At 44.7% G+C, this 20,765-nt stretch overlaps 1 protein-coding gene across 1 annotated transcript in view; it reads right to left on the reverse strand.

Annotated features, from left to right (window-relative positions):
* Nucleotides 1-15,478, reverse strand: part of frmpd3 (FERM and PDZ domain containing 3) — a 38,216-nt gene extending 22,738 nt beyond the window's left edge. Inside the window, exons 1-6 of the mRNA XM_014213170.2 lie at nt 15,366-15,478; nt 14,111-14,271; nt 13,740-13,842; nt 12,759-12,804; nt 6,988-7,092; nt 1,326-1,433 (exon numbers count right to left, since the gene is read on the reverse strand). Of these exons, the coding sequence (XP_014068645.1) occupies nt 1,326-1,433; nt 6,988-7,092; nt 12,759-12,804; nt 13,740-13,842; nt 14,111-14,271; nt 15,366-15,406 (564 nt within the window). The 5' untranslated portion in view covers nt 15,407-15,478. The remainder of the gene's footprint in view (nt 1-1,325; nt 1,434-6,987; nt 7,093-12,758; nt 12,805-13,739; nt 13,843-14,110; nt 14,272-15,365) is intronic.
* Between the last annotated feature and the right edge of the window lie 5,287 nt (nt 15,479-20,765).

Below are 20,765 nucleotides of genomic sequence, written 5' to 3' on the forward strand. Positions count from 1 at the left end.
TGCGTTGTGGCTTCATAAGGGGAAGATTTCATAACATGTTTCAACTCAGACAAATACAGTCCTCGGATAGTGTGTGTGTGTGTGTGTGTGTGTGTGGAGCCAGCGATCTATCATAATTGGTAGTTTGTGTACTGTAATCTCCTAAATGGAAGGGTAGAAGGTGGCTGAATATCCTAGCAACAGAGACGGAGATACATTCACCTTGAATCACAGTGGTGCGGACAAAAACTGACTGTCTGCTAAAACAAAACAAGGATAAGCTGTATTGGCAATATTAACCAAGGATTACAATGACACAAATCTGATACATAAACAAACTGTGGATAGAGAAAACCCTTCATTTTATTTCCTCCCTCCCTTTCTCTCTCGCTCCCTCCCTCCATCCATTTCTTAATCCCACTCCCTGAATGAGCAGGAAAAGGGATTTCTGAAATCTAATAATGTGCCTTAATGAGTCTGGTAAGAGATGGCAGAGCCTGGTAAGAGATGGCAGAGCCTGGTAAGAGATGGCAGAGCCTGGTAAGAGATGGCAGAGCCTGGTAAGAGATGGCAGAGCCTGGTAAGAGATGTCAGAGCCTGGTAAGAGATGGCAGAGCCTGACAGTAGATAGAAGTCATTACTATCTGCCTCCTGACTGACTGCTGTATGCCATTACAATATTACAGTATGCGCCTCAAATGCCACCCTATTCCCTTTTTAGCACGCTCATTTTGACCAGAACCCATAGGGCTTGGGTCAAAGTAGTGCACTATATAGGGAATAGGGTGCAAGTTCAGACGCAAGCACAGTCATTATAAAATACTGGTAATTGAAGGAAGTGGGCTTCTCATAATTAGGCCTGTTCGTGAAGCACTGTGCGGGGAGTCTTACCATCAGTGGCGTCATTCAATATTTTTACGATGGTTATACCAACTGGGCACAGACGTCAGTACAACGTCTAGTTTTGATTTACATTTGGTTGAGTTGTCAACCAACTTGAATAATTTAAAAAACAAGTTGGATTCCCATTACGTGGATGACTTTTTGCAAAATCCAATCAGTTTCTCATGTTTATGTTTCATCTGTCGGTGCTACAAAGCAACATTTGGTGTTATATGAAGCTTTACCGCTTGCTCTGCAATATAAGTAGTATTTTACAATGTATTGTTGGCCTATTTAATACAGATAAATGGGCACAGTAGGCAATGTAACCAATCACAGCCCTCCCTTTACTTGTATCATTGCACATCCTGCAAATCACCAGCAGAGGGCGACTATTTTAAATCAATCATCACATTCACTCTGTTGGTAATGTTTACAAATTGGATCATACACTGTATACGTACCCTGACAGTGGTGCGGCTGTCAAACGTAAAGGACTTGATCTGACCATTCTCCAGGAACACCTTCAGCACATTTGGTATGAGTAGCAAAGAGTCGTCCTTTAGCATTGTCTGTGAGAGAGAGGGAGAGATGCAGAGATAGAGGGTGGGAGAGAAAGAGGGTGGAGAAAAAAAGAGAGCAAATATAAAACCTTAGTGCCTCTTCTAGCAGTTAGACAGAGGTAAGATGAGGTATCTGAGAAAGTACTTAAATGGTTAATATCCTACATCAACATGGTACAGTACATCTAATCAACCCCAGAGTAGGGGATCAGGGCTATAATTAAATGAAGTCGGAACTCCGGAACTGTGGAATGTGCAGAGAGAAGTACATTCCATCTAAAAGCAGTTCAGAAGGGAACAGGCTGGAGCTTTCAGAGTTCCATGGAGGAGCAAAACCTTCATTGAACCGGAGCAGCCTGAATAGGGACACAACTCAGCTTTAGGACTCCTGCCTGGATATATTGTGCTGTGATTAAAGAACAGCTCATTACATTTCCTCAATGCATCAATTTAATATGCATGTGCCAGTGCTGCAAGTACAATTGGACGCTAGCTGGCTGAATAGACTATAAAGTGTGATGGTTGCGTAGGCCAGGGAGAGCTGCAGGAGGCCTGAGGATGACTGCTGCAGGAGGCCTGATGACTCAAGGTTATTCTGCTTTTATCAGCCACTCATCAGAAAAGGTTTCCTCTGCCGGAGTTGATTTCAGTTCAGGTAGGGGGTCAGGGCGTGACAGATATTCACTCTCTCCAGAGGTGGTGTCATCAGGAGGGTAAATGAGGGAAGTAGAGAGAGTTGGTCACTCAAAGCCCTCGTTATTCACTACCGTTCAAAAGTTTGGGGTCACTTAGAAATGTCTTTGTTTTGAAAGATATATTATTTTTTTGTCCATTAAAATAACATCAAATTGATCAGGAATACAGTGTAGACATTGTTAATGTTGTAAATGACTATTGTAGCTGGAAACGGCTGATTTTTAATGTGATATCTGCATAGGCGAAAAGAGGCCCATTATCAGCAACCATCACTCCTGTGTTCCAATGGCACGGAATGCTGGCCTTCTAGGCAGAGTTGCAAAGAAAAAGCCATATCTCAGACTGGCCAAGATCAAGATGGGCAAAAGAACACAGACACAGGACAGAGGAACTCTGCCTAGAAGGCCAGCATCCCGGAGTCGCCTCTTCACTGTTGACGTTGAGACTGGTGTTTTGTGGGTACAATTTAATGAAGCTGCCAGTTGAGGACTTGTGAGGCATCTGATTCTCAAACTAGACACTATAATGTACTTGTCCTCTTGCTCAGTTGTGTAATGACAGCGGTGAACCTTTTCTCTTCCCCAGTCTCTACCTCTCAATCTGTCTCTGACCACCCCCCTTTCTCTCTCTCTTTCTGCTTGAATTAAGTTCAGTTGATCATATGGTATATCAAAGATATAAGGTGCGTAGAAATCCGAAGAGGGTGGCCAGCAGAGATAGGTGGGAGGGGCTGAGGGAAGTTGAGGGTTGGGAGGGGCTGAGGGAAGTTGAGGGTTGGGATGTGGAATTGGAGACAAGTGGGAGTGGAGTTGCTAGGCGGGGATAGAATGACTGTCAAAGAGAAAAGGGAAAAAAATGTAAAAATAAAACAAAACAAAAAGTACATTTGAATGACACTGAGAGGCAGCGTTGTTACAGCAAAGGAGGGAGGTGAGGGGAGCTGGAGGCAGGGGGAGGGAGGTGAGGGGAGCTGGAGGCAGGGGGAGGGAGGTGAGGGGAGCTGGAGGCAGGGGGAGGGAGGTGAGGGGAGGTAGAGGCAGGGGGAGGGAGGTGAGGGGAGCTGGAGGCAGGGGGAGGGAGGTGAGGGGAGCTGGAGGAAGGGGGGAGGGAGGTGAGGGGAGCTGGAGGCAGGGGGAGGGAGGTGAGGGGAGCTGGAGGCAGGGGGAGGGAGGTGAGGGGAGCTGGAGGCAGGGGGAGGGAGGTGAGGTAGAGGCAGGGGGAGGGAGGTGAGGGGAGCTGGAGGCAGGGGGAGGGAGGTGAGGGGAGCTGGAGGAAGGGGGAGGGAGGTGAGGGGAGCTGGAGGCAGGGGGAGGGAGGTGAGGGGAGCTGGAGGCAGGGAGGTGAGGGGAGCTGGAGGCAGGGGGAGGGAGGTGAGGGGAGGTAGAGGCAGGGGGAGGGAGGTGAGGGGAGGTAGAGGCAGGGGGAGGGAGGTGAGGGGAGGTAGAGGCAAGGGGAGGGAGGTGAGGGGAGCTGGAGGCAGGGGGAGGGAGGTGAGGGGAGCTGGAGGCAGGGGGAGGGAGGTGAGGGGAGCTGGAGGCAGGGGGAGGGAGGTGAGGGGAGCTGGAGGCAGGGGGAGGGAGGTGAGGGGAGGTAGAGGCAGGGGGAGGGAGGTGAGGGGAGGTAGAGGCAGGGGGAGGGAGGTGAGGGGAGGTGGAGGCAGGGGGAGGGAGGTGAGGGGACTACATCTACTATGGATGTGTCCCAAATACTATGTACGGAATAGGGGCCAATAGAGAACTATGTAGGGAATAGGAGCCAATAGAAGACTATGTAGGGAACAGGAGCCAAAAGAGAACTATGTAGGGAATAGGAGCCAATAGGAAACTATGTAGGGAATAGGAGCCAATAGGAAACTATGTAGGGAACAGGGGCCAATAGAGAACTATGTAGGGAACAGGAGCCAATCGAGAACTATGTAGGGAACAGGAGCCAATAGAGAACTATGTAGGGAACAGGAGCCAATAGAGAACTATGTAGGGAACAGGAGCCAATAGAGCACTATGAAGGAAATAGGGTGCCATTTGGGACAGAGCACTTGTGGCTCTAATAACGCTCCATTTCTCTATGGCTGCATCCAAAACAGAGCCCGTATATAGTTCACTGTTTTTGACAGGAGCCAATTGGGTTCTATGTAGGAAATAGGGTGTCATTTTGGAGGCAGACCCTGCACTGCTCTGCTCCATGCTCGGCTCACACAGCACAGCCTGTTATGCTAAATTCAACCTTTATTTCTGCCACCATCACCCTCCTCGGGTGTTAGAGAGAAGCCACGGTGGACTAGGAGGAATTCTAAACTACACCCTTTTTGGTTCCAGGTAGAACCCTTTTGGAAAAGGTTTTATATGGAACCCAAAAGGGTTCTACCTGGAACCAAAAGGGTTAAAACCTCTTAGGGCTAGGGGGCAGTGTTCGGAAGTTTAGATAAATGACGTGCCCAAAGTAAACTGCCTATTATCAGGCCCAGAAGCTAGGATATGCATAAAATGGTAGCATTTGATAGAAAACACTCTGAAGTTTCTTAAACTGTTAAAATAATGCCTGTGAGTATAACAGAACTGATATTGCAGGTGAAAACCCGAGGAAAATCCATTCCTAATTTTTTTTTTGAGGTCACTGTCCATTTCAACGCTTGTCTATGGGATATACAAATAAATAGCTTCCAGATTGCAGTTCCTATGGCTTCCACTAGATGACAACAGTCTTTAGAAAGGGTTTCAGGCTTGTTTTTTGAAAAATTAATCAGTAGTTGTAGTTTTTCAAGGTGGCTCTCATTTTGACTGTAGTCTTGTGGCGCGCGTGGATGAGGCCCACACCTCGTTATTTATCTCCGGTATTGAACATACTACATTCCGTCTTAAATTTGATCGTTTATTTACATATTAGGGTACCTGAGGATTGATTAGAAACGTTGTTTGACTTGTTTGGACGAAGTTTATTGGTAACTTTTGGGATTCCTTTGGATGCATGTTGAACTAGTGGAACGGGTGGATTACTGAATCAAACGCGCCAACTAAACTGACTTTTTTGGGATATAAAGAAGGACTTAATCGAACAAAACAACCATTTGTTGTGTAGCCAGGACCCTTGGGATTGCAAACAGAGGAAGATCTTCAAAGGTAAGTGATTTATGTTATCGCTATTTCTGACTTTTGTGACGCCTCTGCTGGTTTGGAAAATGGTTTTAATGCTTTTGTATGCGGTGCACTGTCGTCAGATAATCGCATGGTATGCTTTCGCCGTAAAGCCTTTTTGAAATCTGACAAAGTGGCCCGGATTAACAAGAAGTTAAGCTTTTAAATGATGTAGGACACTTGTATGTTCATGAATGTTTAATATTACAATTTTGTAATTTGAATTTGGCACGCTCCAGCTCACCGGATGTTGTCGATTTTGATCCCAATAACGGGATCCGTGAGGGGGCAGTTCAAAAAAGAGTTAAGAAAATATTTACCAAATAAACTAAATATTTTTTTTGGTACATATATAGTAACAGCGGGTAGCAGCAGTGTACAAAACAAATGGGGGGGGGGGGGGGTCAATGTAAATAATCTGGTGGCCATTTGATTAATTGTTCAGCAGTCTTATGGCTTGGGGGTAGAAGCTGTTAACTCTCCCCTTAGCTCCCAGGTAACTCTCCCATTAGCATATGGTAACTCTCCTATTAGCACCCAAGTAACTCTCCCCAGTAACTCTCCCATTAGCTCCCAAGTAACTCTCCCCAGTATCTCTCCCGTTCGCTCCCAAGTAACTCTCCCCAGTATCTCTCCCATTAGCTCCCAAGTAACTCTCCCCAGTATCTCTCCCGTTAGCTCCCAAGTAACTCTCCCCAGTATCTCTCCCGTTAGCTCCCAAGTAACTCTCCCCAGTTATCTCTCCCGTTAGCTCCCAAGTAACTCTCCCCAGTTATCTCTCCCGTTAGCTCCCAAGTAACTCTCCCCAGTATCTCTCCCATTAGCTCCCAAGTAACTCTCCCCAGTTATCCCTCCCGTTAGCTCCCTGGTAACTCTCCCGTTAGCTCCCTGGTTATCTCTCCCGTTAGCTTCCCAGTTATCTCTCCCATTAGCTCCCCAGTTATCTTTCCCTTTCACAGTATCAAAGGCTGTGCAACTAAAGCCTAATTTGTTATTCATAAATTGCATAACAGCTGCCAATAGGAACAGTGAGAGGTAAACTCGTTGGCTTACCTGTATAGCCAAACCCTCTGGGGTTCGAGAAGAGGACTCAGTCTGCATCCCAAATGGCACTCTATTCTCTATATAGTGCACTAATTTTGACCAGGGCCCATAGGCCTCTGGTTAGAAGTAGTGCACTATGTAGGGAATAGAGTGTCATTTGGGACACTTACTCAGAGCTGCGAAGCAGTAGGGAGAGGACCTTCACAGCCAAGCAGGGACTTTACATCTCAGCTCTCAGCCAGCCTAACACTGTAACACTGCTGCTGCAGCTGAATTCAAAATGTGCCCAATGTTTAATAAACATCTTAGAAACAGTTTAGAGGTGCAACCTGTGCTCTACCAGAGAGAGGGGACATCGATCTGGAGGAGAACAATTTATAATAAAAAAGCTGCAAAAGCTGCACAGCTGCACTGTGTTGGACCCAAGGCTGTTTTGTATGGTGCAGGTAGTCAGCTACCCAAAGAGGAAGAGGATGTTCAACCATGTTTAATCAGCCAGGAGACAGGCCCAGGCCCAGGGTAAAGAGAGAATAAATAGAGAACATTTTAGAGAGAAGTGGAGAAAGAGTGAGTAGTGAGAGAAATTCTGTTTGAGAAAAATAGAGTGTGAGAGATAATTAAAGACTGAGAAAGCAAGAATGACTGAGAGGGAGACAGAAATGGAGAGAGAGAGATAGGAAGAGTATACTTACTGAGTCTGGGTCACTGAAGGACACTTGCTCTGAAAAGCGCACTTTGGGCGGGTTAGTTCTCAGATGGGCCTTCTTAGCTGCACTTATAAAGGCTGACTTAGGTGACTGGAAGAGAGGAGAGGGAAGAGGAGGAGAAACAGGTGACTGGAAGAAAGGAAAGAGGAGGAGAAACAGGTGACTGGAAGAGAGGAAAGAGGAGGAGAAACAGGTGACTGGAAGAGAGGAGAGGAAAGTGGAGGAGAAACAGGTGACTGGAAGAGAGGAGAGGAAAGAGGAGGAGAAACAGGTGACTGGAAGAGAGGAGAGGAAAGAGGAGGAGAAACAGGTGACTGGAAGAGAGGAAAGAGGAGGAGAAACAGGTGACTGGAAGAGAGGAAAGAGGAGGAGAAACAGGTGACTGGAAGAGAGGAGAGGAAAGAGGAGGAGAAACAGGTGAATGGAAGAGAGGAGAGGAAAGAGGAGGAGAAACAGGTGAATGGAAGAGAGGAGAGGAAAGAGGAGGAGAAACAGGTGAATGGAAGAGAGGAGAGGAAAGAGGAGGAGAAACAGGTGACTGGAAGAGAGGAGAGGAAAGAGGAGGAGAAACAGGTGACTGGAAGAGAGGAGAGGAAAGAGGAGGAGAAACAGGTGACTGGAAGAGAGGAGAGGAAAGAGGAGGAGAAACAGGTGACTGGAAGAGAGGAAAGAGGAGGAGAAACAGGTGACTGGAAGAGAGGAAAGAGGAGGAGAAACAGGTGACTGGAAGAGAGGAAAGAGGAGGAGAAACAGGTGACTGGAAGAGAGGAAAGAGGAGGAGAAACAGGTGACTGGAAGAGAGGAAAGAGGAGGAGAAACAGGTGACTGGAAGAGAGGAGAGGAAAGAGGAGGAGAAACAGGTGACTGGAAGAGAGGAGAGGAAAGAGGAGGAGAAACAGGTGACTGGAAGAGAGGAGAGGAAAGAGGAGGAGAAACAGGTGACTGGAAGAGAGGAAAGAGGGAGAAACAATATCGCAATCTGTCTCCATAGCTTATAAGACATTTAGGGTTTATTCACTGCATTAATAATAAAATTAAACAAATTAGAAAAGTTTTCATTTGATTTTATGCTTTGAAACCATTTAGTTATGTTTGGCAAAAACGTGATGTAGTTAGATGGTTAAATAATTAGGACGTTTTACATTAACGTTTAATTACATGCCTGGCTGAGCATGGGTCTGTAATTACAAAGGCAACAAAATAAGTGATACGTGTTTGTGCATAAAACAGTGCTTTTGAAACAGACTGTTGACACAAGAAATTCTAGCAGTAGCCATGTAGCCTATAAAGGTGTTTTTGTTTAGTAGCACTGCACACTAAAAACATTAGCGTTCTTTGGGAAGGGTGATGGTTCTATGTGGAACCATACAGACCAAAAGAACCCTTTGAGCCCAATGGTTCTTTGCAGTTCAAAAAAGGGTTAGTTCCTCTTTTAGTGATAATTAAAATGTACGCAGCGGAGAAAAGTAAAAACACTTTAAAGTATTACCTATGTTTTGTTTTTTTTGGGGGGGGGTGTATCTGTATTTTACTTTACTATTTATATTTTTGACAACTTTTACTTCTACTTCACTACATTCCAAAAGAAAATAATATAATTTTTATTCCATACATTTTCCCTGAAAACCAAAAGTACTCATTACATTTTGAATGCTTAGCAGGAATGGTCCAATTCATGGTCCAATTCACACACTTATCAAGAGAACATCCTGGGCTCACTAAACAGAGAACATCCCCAGTCATCTCTACTGCCTCTGATCTGGTGGACTCACTAAACAGAGAACATCCCCAGTCATCTCTACTGCCTCTGATCTGGTGGGCTCACTAAACAGAGAACATCCCCAGTCATCTCTACTGCCTCTGATCTGGTGGACTCACTAAACAGAGAACATCCCCAGTCATCTCTACGGCCTCTGATCTGGTGGACTCACTAAACAGAGAACATCCCCAGTCATCTCTACTGCCTCTGATCTGGTGGACTCACTAAACAGAGAACATCCCCAGTCATCTCTACTGCCTCTGATCTGGTGGACTCACTAAACAGAGAACATCCCCAGTCATCTCTACTGCCTCTGATCTGGTGGACTCACTAAACAGACAACATCCCCAGTCATCTCTACGGCCTCTGATCTGGTGGACTCACTAAACAGAGAACATCCCCAGTCATCTCTACTGCCTCTGATCTGGTGGGCTCACTAAACAGAGAACATCCCCAGTCATCTCTACTGCCTCTGATCTGGTGGACTCACTAAACAGAGAACATCCCCAGTCATCTCTACGGCCTCTGATCTGGTGGACTCACTAAACAGAGAACATCCCCAGTCATCTCTACTGCCTCTGATCTGGTGGACTCACTAAACAGAGAACATCCCCAGTCATCTCTACTGCCTCTGATCTGGTGGGCTCACTAAACAGAGAACATCCCCAGTCATCTCTACTGCCTCTGATCTGGTGGACTCACTAAACAGAGAACATCCCCAGTCATCTCTACGGCCTCTGATCTGGTGGACTCACTAAACAGAGAACATCCACAGTCATCTCTACTGTCTCTGATCGGGTGGACTCACTAAACACAAATGCTTTGTTTGTAAATGATGTCTGAGTGTTTGAGTGTGACTCTGGCTATCCGTAAATAACAAAAACAAGAAAATGGTGCCATCTGTTTTGCTTAATATAAGACATTTGAAATGATTTATACTTTTACTTGTGATACTTAAGTATATGTAAAACCAAATACTTTTATGCTTTTACTCAAGTAGTATTTTCCTGGGCGACTTTCACTTTTACTTGAGTCATTTTCTATTATATGAAGTATGACAGTTGGTTCTGAAGTTGGTTCTGAAGTTCTGAAGTATGACAGTTGGTTCTGAAGTTGGTTCTGAAGTTCTGAAGTATGACAGTTGGTTCTGAATTTGGTTCTGAAGTTCTGAAGTATGACAGTTGGTTCTGAAGTTCTGAAGTATGACAGTTGGTTCTGAAGTTGGTTCTGAAGTTCTGAAGTATGACAGTTGGTTCTGAAGTTGGTTCTGAAGTTCTGAAGTATGACAGTTGGTTCTGAAGTTCTGAAGTATGACAGTTGGTTCTGAAGTTGGTTCTGAAGTTCTGAAGTATGACAGTTGGTTCTGAAGTTCTGAAGTATGACAGTTGGTTCTGAAGTTGGTTCTGAAGTTCTGAAGTATGACAGTTGGTTCTGAAGTTCTGAAGTATGACAGTTGGTTCTGAAGTTGGTTCTGAAGTTCTGAAGTATGACAGTTGGTTCTGAAGTTGGTTCTGAAGTTCTGAAGTATGACAGTTGGTTCTGAAGTTGGTTCTGAAGTTCTGAAGTATGACAGTTGGTTCTGAAGTTCTGAAGTATGACAGTTGGTTCTGAAGTTCTGAAGTATGACAGTTGGTTCTGAAGTTGGTTCTGAAGTTCTGAAGTATGACAGTTGGTTCTGAAGTTGGTTCTGAAGTTCTGAAGTATGACAGTTGGTTCTGAAGTTCTGAAGTATGACAGTTGGTTCTGAAGTTGGTTCTGAAGTATGACAGTTGGTTCTGAAGTTCTGAAGTATGACAGTTGGTTCTGAAGTTGGTTCTGAAGTTCTGAAGTATGACAGTTGGTTCTGAAGTTCTGAAGTATGACAGTTGGTTCTGAAGTTCTGAAGTATGACAGTTGGTTCTGAAGTTGGTTCTGAAGTATGACAGTTGGTTCTGAAGTTCTGAAGTATGACGGTTGGTTCTGAAGTTGGTTCTGAAGTTCTGAAGTATGACAGTTGGTTCTGAAGTTCTGAAGTATGACAGTTGGTTCTGAAGTTGGTTCTGAAGCTCTGAAGTATGACAGTTGGTTCTGAAGTTCTGAAGTATGACAGTTGGTTCTGAAGTTCTGAAGTATGACAGTTGGTTCTGAAGTTCTGAAGTATGACAGTTGGGTACTTTTCCACCACTGAATGTATGAGCAGTGGCTCGTTTGAATATTTGGGGGCGTGGTTTGTAAATAGCTCTTTTTGTTCAACTGTGAGTGAGAGAGTCATTCCAGTTTATCTAGTCTGTTGTGTGATGTTAATTCATGTTATATTAAATTATAGCCAGTGAAAGTGTCTTACAAAAGACTTACAAATGGCTTTCTGAGAATTGTTAATGGAATCCCAGTCTTCAACTTGTCAATAAAACACAACAATAAAACCTATGGAATTGTAACAATATAATATGGCTATTAAACCACGTTAAAGCCCTCCATATGGTTCTTTCCATGACATTGAGTGACCAGGTCAAAGTTATAAACCCATATTGACGTCACTTGTTAAATCCACTTCAATCAGTGTAGATGAAGGAGAGGAGACAGGTCAAGAACTGCAACGCTGCTGGGTTTTTCATGCCTACTTCACACAACTGTGGGAACCATTGGAGTCAACATGGGCCAGCATCCCTGTGGAACACTTTTGACATCCTTGTAGAGTCCATGCCCTGACGAAGTAGAGTCCATGCCCTGAGGGCAAAAGGGGGCGCAACTCAATATTAGGAAGGTGTTCCTAATGTTTTGTACACTCAGTGTAGAGCGTTTCTCCATAAAGGTTCTATAAATAACCATAAAAAGGGTTCTATATCGCCCCCAAAAGGGTTGTAACCATAGCGGAACCCTTTTTTAATGGTTCTTTATAAAGGGTTCTTTAATTAAATGGCCACCGGACTATTTACATTGACCCCCGCCTCCATTTGTTTGGTACACTGCTGCTGCTCACTGCTTATTATCTGTGCATAGTCACTTCACCCCTACCTACATGTACAAATGACCTCTAACCTGTACCCCCACACAGTGACTCGGTACCGGTACCCCCTGTATATAGCCTCGTTATTGTGTACACTTTTTTAAATAATTTTTTACTTTAGTTTATTTGGAAAATATTTTCTTAAATCTTCCTGAAGTGCACTGTTGGTTAAGGGCTTGTAAGTAAGCATTTCATGGTAAGACCTACACTTGTTGTATTCGGCGCATGTGACAAATAAAATTTGATTTGATTTGATTTATAGCACCATACAGGTTCCATTTAGAACCTTATGAGCATGGGTCTTCATTGAACCTTAAAAATAAACTTTTCATACAGCACCAAAAAGGGTTCAGCTATGGTCACAAGCCAAATAACCCTTATTTGGCACTGTATAGAACCATTTGTTTTTAGTGTGTTTGAAGAGTACTTACTGACAATCACATGACACACAGTAAAAATAGGGAGGGAGAGAATGAAGGAGAGAGATAATGTGGGAAAGAGATAATGATGGAGAGAGAGAATGAGTGAGAGAGAGAGAGAATGAGTGAGAGAGAGAGAGAATGAGAGAGAGAGAATGAGAGGGAGGCAGAGAGAGAGTGGAAGGCAGAGAGAGAGTGGGAGGCAGAGAGAGTGAGGGAGGCACAGAGAGTGAGGGAGGCAGAGAGAGTGAGGGAGGCAGAGAGAGTGAGGGAGGCTGAGGGAGGCAGAGAGAGTGAGGGAGGCAGAGAGAGTGAGGGAGGCAGAGAGAGTGGGGGCAGAGAGAGTGGGGGCAGAGAGAGAGGGGGCAGAGAGAGAGGGAGGCAGAGAGAGGGAGCGAGAGAGAGAGCAGAGAGAGGGAGAGCAGAGAGAGAGGGAGAGCAGAGAGAGGGAGCAAGAGGGAGAGCAGAGAGAGGGAGCGAGAGGGAGAGCAGAGAGAACAGGAGAAATGGAGGGATAAAGAGATACAGATAGAGCTTGAGAATGTCAAGGAGACGGTGAGAGAAACATTGAGCGAGAGCTGTGTATTGTTACCTGGTGAGGCTGCAGCACAGTGAGAACTATGGAGTCTTTGCAGCATCTATAGAGAGGACAGGCAGCAGACATGAGAAGGGAGAGGAGTGTGGAGTGGGTTAGGTAACACTAGAGCTGTGGCTTTGGAAGAAACGGTACTGTTTTTACCTGCTGGACCTCCTCTCTGTTCTCTATGATTCAATGACTCATCTGTCTCATTATGTTTCCATGGAACACATGAGGCTTAGAGACAGACTATTTCCCCATGACTTTAGCCTTCAAACACACAGCACGATCCCCACTGTACTGCTGCTGCTGCATTTACTGCAAATATTCTGCTCTTAATGTGTTGTATAAGCTAAGAACAACATTCCCTCCAAAGCTTCGTCCTGTTCGAGACTCACATCAGGTGTAGGTTATAGACTCACATCAGGTGTAGGTTATAGTCTCACATCAGGTGTAGGTTATAGTCTCACATCAGGTGTAGGTTATAGTCTCACATCAGGTGTAGGTTATAGACTCACATCAGGTGTAGGTTATAGACTCACATCAGGTGTAGGTTATAGACTCACATCAGGTGAAGGTTATAGACTCACATCAGGTGTAGGTTATAGTCTCACATCAGGTGTAGGTTATAGTCTCACATCAGGTGTAGGTTATAGACTCACATCAGGTGTAGGTTATAGACTCACATCAGGTGTAGGTTATAGACTCACATCAGGTGAAGGTTATAGACTCACATCAGGTGTAGGTTATAGACTCACATCAGGTGTAGGTTATAGACTCACATCAGGTGTAGGTTATAGACGAACAACAATCTAGACACACATAGCATTGGATTCTTCTCCTCGACTCATTCCTTACCCCCCCAACCCTCGCTCTACCATCCTCGCCAAACCATCCACCCCTCGACCTCCCCCATCCTCCCCCCACCAACCTTTGGCCTCCCCCACCCCTCGAACCTCCCTCCCCTCTCCTCTGTGGTGATATAAAGGATGTTACCTTACAAGGTCTATGACTCTCTCCCGGGAAGCCTCGCTCACAACCTCTTCATTGATGGCCAGGATCTGGTCTCCAGGGAGAAGCTTGCCGATGGACGGGCCGTCTGGGACAGCACACACACACACACACACACAGACACACACACACACACACACACACACACACACACACACACACACACACACACACACACACACACACACACACACACACACACACAATCGCACACACACACACGCAGAAGGACACTTAGTCTATGCGTAACAGACGGACACACAGTAGTAGACATCAAACTAACAACACTCACATCGTCTCTCTATCTATCTCTCGCTCTATCGCTCTTGCTCACACACACACAGATCCCTGCCTACCTGCAGAGACAGAGCGTACGATGACTGGTCTCTGGCTGCCTGCTATGAATCCGAAGCCTTGGCTGGGGTGGCGCTGAATGCAGACCTGTCGAGCTGAAGCTGGGCCAGGAGTCAGGCTACCACTGTCCATACCATCCTGGCTCTCTTCTAACATCGCAGGGCTGCACCGGGAAACACACACACACACACACACACACACACACACACACACACACACACACACACACACACGTTTAGATACAAAAATAAATAAGTGTGTATGCGTCTGTGTCTGTGACTCATTATGTTCCCTATGTAGGGTGTATATGAGGTAGGAAATATCCTATGTAGGGTGTATATGAGGTAAGAAATATCCTATGTAGGGTGTATATGAGGTAGGAAATATCCTATGTAGGGTGTATATGAGGTAGGAAATGTCCTATGTAGGGTGTATATGAGGTAGGAAATATCCAATGTAGGGTGTATATGAGGTAGGAAATATCCTATGTAGGGTGTATATGAGGTAGGAAATATCCTATGTAGGGTGTATATGAGGTAAGAAATATCCTATGTAGGGTGTATATGAGGTAAGAAATATCCTATGTAGGGTGTATATGAGGTAGGAAATGTCCTATGTAGGGTGTATATGAGGTAGGAAATGTCCTATGTAGGGTGTATATGGGGTAGGAAATGTCCTATGTAGGGTGTATATGAAGTAGGAAATGTCCTATGTAGGGTGTATATGAGGTAGGAAATATCCTACGTAGGTTGTATATGAGGTAGGAAATGTCCTACGTAGGGTGTATATGAAGTAGGAAATGTCCTACGTAGGTTGTATATGGGGTAGGAAATGTCCTATGTAGGGTGTATATGAAGTAGGAAATGTCCTATGTAGGGTGTATATGAAGTAGGACATGTCCTATGTAGGGTGTATAGGAAGTAGGAAATGTCCTATGTAGGGTGTATATGAAGTAGGAAATGTCCTACGTAGGTTGTATATGAGGTAGGAAATGTCCTACGTAGGGTGTATATGAAGTAGGAAATGTCCTATGTAGGTTGTATATGGGGTAAGAAATGTCCTATGTAGGGTGTATATGAAGTAGGAAATGTCCTATGTAGGTTGTATATGGGGTAGGAAATATAGGGTGTATATGGGGAAGGAAATGTAGGGTGTATATGGGGTAGGAAATGTCCTATGTAGGGTGTAAGTCAAGTACTCCATGTAGAGAGAAATAATGTGTTTGTGTGCCCTACATAGGGAGGAAGTGTAGCGTACCTGTCACATGTGTTTGTGTGTCCATCCTGGACCTTGGCCATCCCCTGAGAGGAGGGAGGAGCATGGGGTGGGGTCTCACAGCATGGAGCTCGCTCTGATTCTCAATCATTCACCTGAGAGGAGGGAGGATGGACGGAGAGGGAGAGTAGGGAGAGGGAGAGGGAAGGATGGTGAGAGAAGGATGAAGAGAGGAGGGATGGGGGGTAGGGCATTATATACGAGATGAAGGGGGGAGAAGGAAGGGAGGAGGGAATAACATTACAGATTGACAATAAGAGCGATCAGAACACTGAAGCAAATTCGAACAGAGCCTATAATATTTAATGCACTCTACTTGCTGCAGAGTAAAATACTCAATTGGTATAAGCCAGGGGTATTCAACTCTTAGCCAACGAGGTCCAGAACCTGCTGCTTTTCTGTTCTACCTGATAATTCATTACATCCACCTGGTGTCCCAGGTCTAAATCAGTGCCTGATTAGAGGGGAACAATGGAAAAAAAGCAGTGGAACTGGCTTCGAGGTCCAGAGTTGAGTTTGAGGGGTATACTGTAGGCTATTTGTTGTTATAAAACCATCATACATTTTCTTTCAAGCACAATTTGTAGTCTGGCCACAGAGCAGCATGGCTTCTACACAGGGGCAAAAATTACTATTGTGATGTTGAAAGATGCAATTTCACAGAACACACACACTCTGCCTGCGTCCCAAATGGCTCCCTATTCCCATAGGGCTCTGGTCAAAAGTAGTGCACTACATTGGGAATAGGGTGCAATTTGAGACAACCTCAGTCTCAGTCACAGTCTTCAAAACACACATCTCCAACACATTCAACATACTGTGTTGTAGTTTCTTCCAAAGCTGCTGACTCCAGATATAAAAACCCAGGTGGTAACAGAAGAAGGAGAGTGAAAGAGGATTTGGGGAACAGAGAGATGGAGTGTTTATGCACTGCAGGCCTTATTAAATGTATCTTCTGTCAGAAAGCAAAACACTTCAAATCTGTGGAAGGCAGGACAACTGACTGAACCTTGCATCTGATGGCTCTGGTGATGAAGAGGCAGCTGAAGTCAACAACAGCAGCCAAAGACTGGGCTCATGTCAAACAACACATTCTCATTTCCAGATGCCTGAGTGGGAGTTAGACGTAGATGGAGAGAGATAGAAAGAGGATACACACAGGTGGAGAGAGATAGAAAGAGGACGCACACAGATGGAGAGAGATAGAAAGAGGATGCACACAGGTGGAGAGAGATAGAAAGAGGACGCACACAGGTGGAGAGAGATAGAAAGAGGACGCACACAGGTGGAGAGAGATAGAAAGAGGACGCACACAGGTGGAGAGAGATAGAAAGAGGACGCACACAGGTGGAGAGAGATAGAAAGAGGACGCACACAGGTGGAGAGAGATAGAAAGAGGACGCACACAGATGGAGAGAGATAGAAAGAGGACGCACACAGGTGGAGAGAGATAGAAAGAGGACGCACACAGGTGGAGAGAGATAGAAAGAGAGCGGTATAGTGTTGTTTTATCTCAATTTAGTGAGCTGCATATTCTGACAGTGTCTGCCTAAAGATGAGACACTGGTTAGAATTTGAATGGGACGTTGCATCAGACGGACACAGAGAGAGAAATATATAAAAGAGAGGGAGATAGAGACAGAGAGAGATAAGGAAAAGCTCATCGTTATTCAGATACTGTTGATCCATTATGCACACAGTGTCTGGTCTGTGGAGAGGCATGGATAAATACAGGGATGACAAGCCATCAATAACATGAGCACAGAGGGGTCAATGGTTGATATTTAAGTTCTGTCACATTTGTTTTTCCTGATAACGACAAACGGCATTGGAAGAAAATGTCACCTCTCCAATCACAACACAGCATTAATGGTCCCTGACTAATCTATGACAGGCGATCAATTGACGATTGATATTCGTTTCAATGATCTCTCATCAAGGGATAAACTCATTATAGCAGTTTGCTAAGAATTAACTAAAGTGATTAAAGGTGGTGTTCCAAATGACACCCTTTTCCCTTTATAGTGTCCTACTTTTATATGGAATGTGGTGGCATTTGTGAGGAAGACATAGTACAATATAAACCCAGCTAGAACATTTGGTTTCTTGTAAGTTGTGGGAACGTATGTTTTTGGTTTCACATTGGTTGTTGGAATGAAGCACACTTTTCCTGACCGGTAAAACCAAACGTTTTTTTAAACGTTCTGAGAACAGAAGTGAAAATTTCACTTGTTCTGGGAATGTTTATTTTTAGGTTGCAGGGAGGATCTGAGAACTTTTTACTACGCTCAAGTCCTGAAATTCCCACAGAAGAATGTTGTTTCTTAACGTTCTTGGAACAATTTGAGAACATTCCCAATGTTCCTCCTAGAACATTACCAAAATTAAAACAACACAACAGTAAGCATGTCGTCCCCCATGAATGACGTAGGTAACTAGACACTGTTTGCTGGGATGTTGTTTTCAGAAACATGTGAAACTCCTGATGAATAATGTGTATTGTTTATGGTACAGTGGGGGAAAAAAGTATTTGATCCCCTGCTGATTTTGTACATTTGCCCACTTACAAAGAAATGATCAGTCTATAATTTTAATGGTAGGTTTATTTGAACAGTGAGAGACAGAATAACAACAAAAAATCCAGAAAAACGCATGTCAAAAATGTTATAAAAGGATTTGCATTTTAATGAGGGAAATAAGTATTTGACCCCTCTGCAAAACATGACTTAGTGCTTGGTGGCAAAACCCTTGTTGTCAATCACAGAGGTCAGACGTTTCTTGTAGTTGGCCACCAGGTTTGCACACATCTCAGGAGGGATTTTGTCCCACTCCTCTTTGCAGATCTTCTCCAAGTCATTAAGGTTTCGAGGCTGACGTTTGGCAACTCGAACCTTCAGCTCCCTCCACAGATTTTCTATGGGATTAAGGTCTGGAGACTGGCTAGGCCACTCCAGGACCTTAATGTGCTTCTTCTTGAGCCACTCCTTTGTGGCCTTGGCCGTGTGTTTTGGGTCATTGTCATGCTGGAATACCCATTCACGACCCATTTTCAATGCCCTGGCTGAGGGAAGGAGGTTCTCACCCAAGATTTGACAGTACATGGCCCCGTCAAATGATGCGGTGAAGTTGTCCTGTCCCCTTAGCAGAAAAACACCCCCAAAGCATAATGTTTCCACCTCCATGTTTGATGGTGGGGATGGTGTTGTTGGGGTCATAGGCAGCATTCCTCCTCCTCCAAACACGGCGAGTTGAGTTGATGCCAAAGAGCACCATTTTGGGCTCATCTGACCACAACACTTTCACCAGTTGTCCTCTGAATCATTCAGATGTTCATTGGCAAACTTCAGACGGGCATGTATATGTATTCTTGAGCAGGGGGACCTTGCGGGCGCTGCAGGATTTAAGTCCTTCACGGTGTAGTGTGTTACCAATTGTTTTCTTGGTGACTATGGTCCCAGCTGCCTTGAGATCATTGACAAGATCCTCCCGTGTAGTTCTGGGCTGATTCCTCACCGTTCTCATGATCATTGCAACTCCACGAGGTGAGATCTTGCATGGAGCCCCAGGCCGAGGGATATTGACAGTTCTTTTGTGTTTTGCAGAGGGGTCAAATACTTATTTCCCTCATTAAAATGCAAATCCTTTTATAACATTTTTGACATGCGTTTTTCTGGATATTTTTGTTGTTATTCTGTCTCTCACTGTTCAAATAAACCTACCATTAAAATTATAGACTGATCCTTTCTTTATCAGTGGGCAAACGTACAAAATCAGCAGGGGATCAAATACTTTTTCCCCCCACTGTATTTAAGTCCGAACTGTAGCATAGACTCTCTTTGATTCTAAGTATGAAGCATCACCAGGTGTTGCAAAACCTACTCATATTTTGTGATTATGCACTTGTGACTAAGTAGCCTATAGCTGTCACAATGTAATTGTTCTTTCTCTCTCTCTCTGCACCCTGCCACTTCACACCGATCTTTCTCCCTCCCTCCCCTTTTCTCTGCTCACTTTTCACCGTCGGTAGGGAAGGACACCCATTCTGTTGTTCCATCATGGAGCCTCCTAGGGATTGGTTATTCCTCAGTGGTCTGTGCCAGCTGTATACCATTATGCATGTCATATCTTCTCAGCACCACAACCTCAGCCCATCCATGCCAAGAGAGGGGGCTGGCTATGTGTACTGACCAAGGAGTTAGCATAAATATCCCTGCTAAGGAGAGAGAGCCCACACTTAACCTCGTCAAACACAGACATTACTCACTGGGGCCAGAGCCTGGAATCCAGTGGCCATTACCCCACAGTCAAAAACCCATATCTTGGAACCCGTAATCTATTCTAGAACCTATAGAACAGGAGCCCAGAGAGTGTCAGACAGACAATATGTCCGTCCCATATCTATGGTGTAACTTACGGTAAAATAATTCTAGGGGTTGCACAATTTAGGTTGAACAATTCCGGATTTCCTACTTATTTCCCTCTGATTCCCGGGAATCCTCCAACCCGGATTTCTGGAAAACCTGAACATTTTTGGGAAAATTACCAGAATTTTGCAATGATAAGACAGCCTGCGCACATTGAAGAACCTCTGAGTTCTGCAGGCCAGCTAAATAAGATCTCTGGTGTTCAGCAGGCCAGCTAAATAAGATCTCTGGTGTTCAGCAGACCAGCTAAATAAGATCTCTGGTATTCAGCAGACCAGCTAAAGAAGATCTCTGATGTTCAGCAGACCGGCTAAAGAAGATCTCTGGTATTCAGCAGGCCAGCTAAAGAAGATCTCTGATGTTCAGCAGACCGGCTAAAGAAGATCTCTGGTGTTCAGCAGACTGGCTAAAGAAGATCTCTGGTGTTCAGCAGACCGGCTAAAGAAGATCTTTGGTGTTCAGCAGACCGGCTAAAGAAGATCTCTGGTGTTTAGCAGGCCAGCTAAAGAAGTTTTCTGAAGTTCAATGCTTTTGTGTTCTGAATGAGTGAACGCAATCCTTTCCCTTCCCAGTTTGATTGACAAATTAATTAACAAATGGATGAATTAGTTACAAGTCACCGCTGGCAGCCACTGAGCTGGAGTCAGCCCAGGGTTCACTGAATGTAAAAAAATAGTTTTAAGTTATTTTCTGTTCAATAACTCATTATACAACCACTGTGTTCAGTGTTCAATACCTCATGCTACAACCACCGTGTTCAGTGTTCAATACCTCATGCTACAACCACTGTGTTCAGTGTTCAATACCTCATGCTACAACCACTGTGTTCAGTGTTCAATACCTCATGCTACGACCACTGTGTTCAGTGTTCAATACCTCATGCTACAACCACTATGTTCAGTGTTCAAAACCTCATGCTACGACCACTGTGTTCAGTGTTCAATACCTCATGCTACGA

This window comes from Salmo salar, chromosome ssa09, assembly GCF_905237065.1.
Source record: "Salmo salar chromosome ssa09, Ssal_v3.1, whole genome shotgun sequence".
NCBI classification, from domain to species: Eukaryota; Metazoa; Chordata; class Actinopteri; order Salmoniformes; family Salmonidae; genus Salmo; species Salmo salar.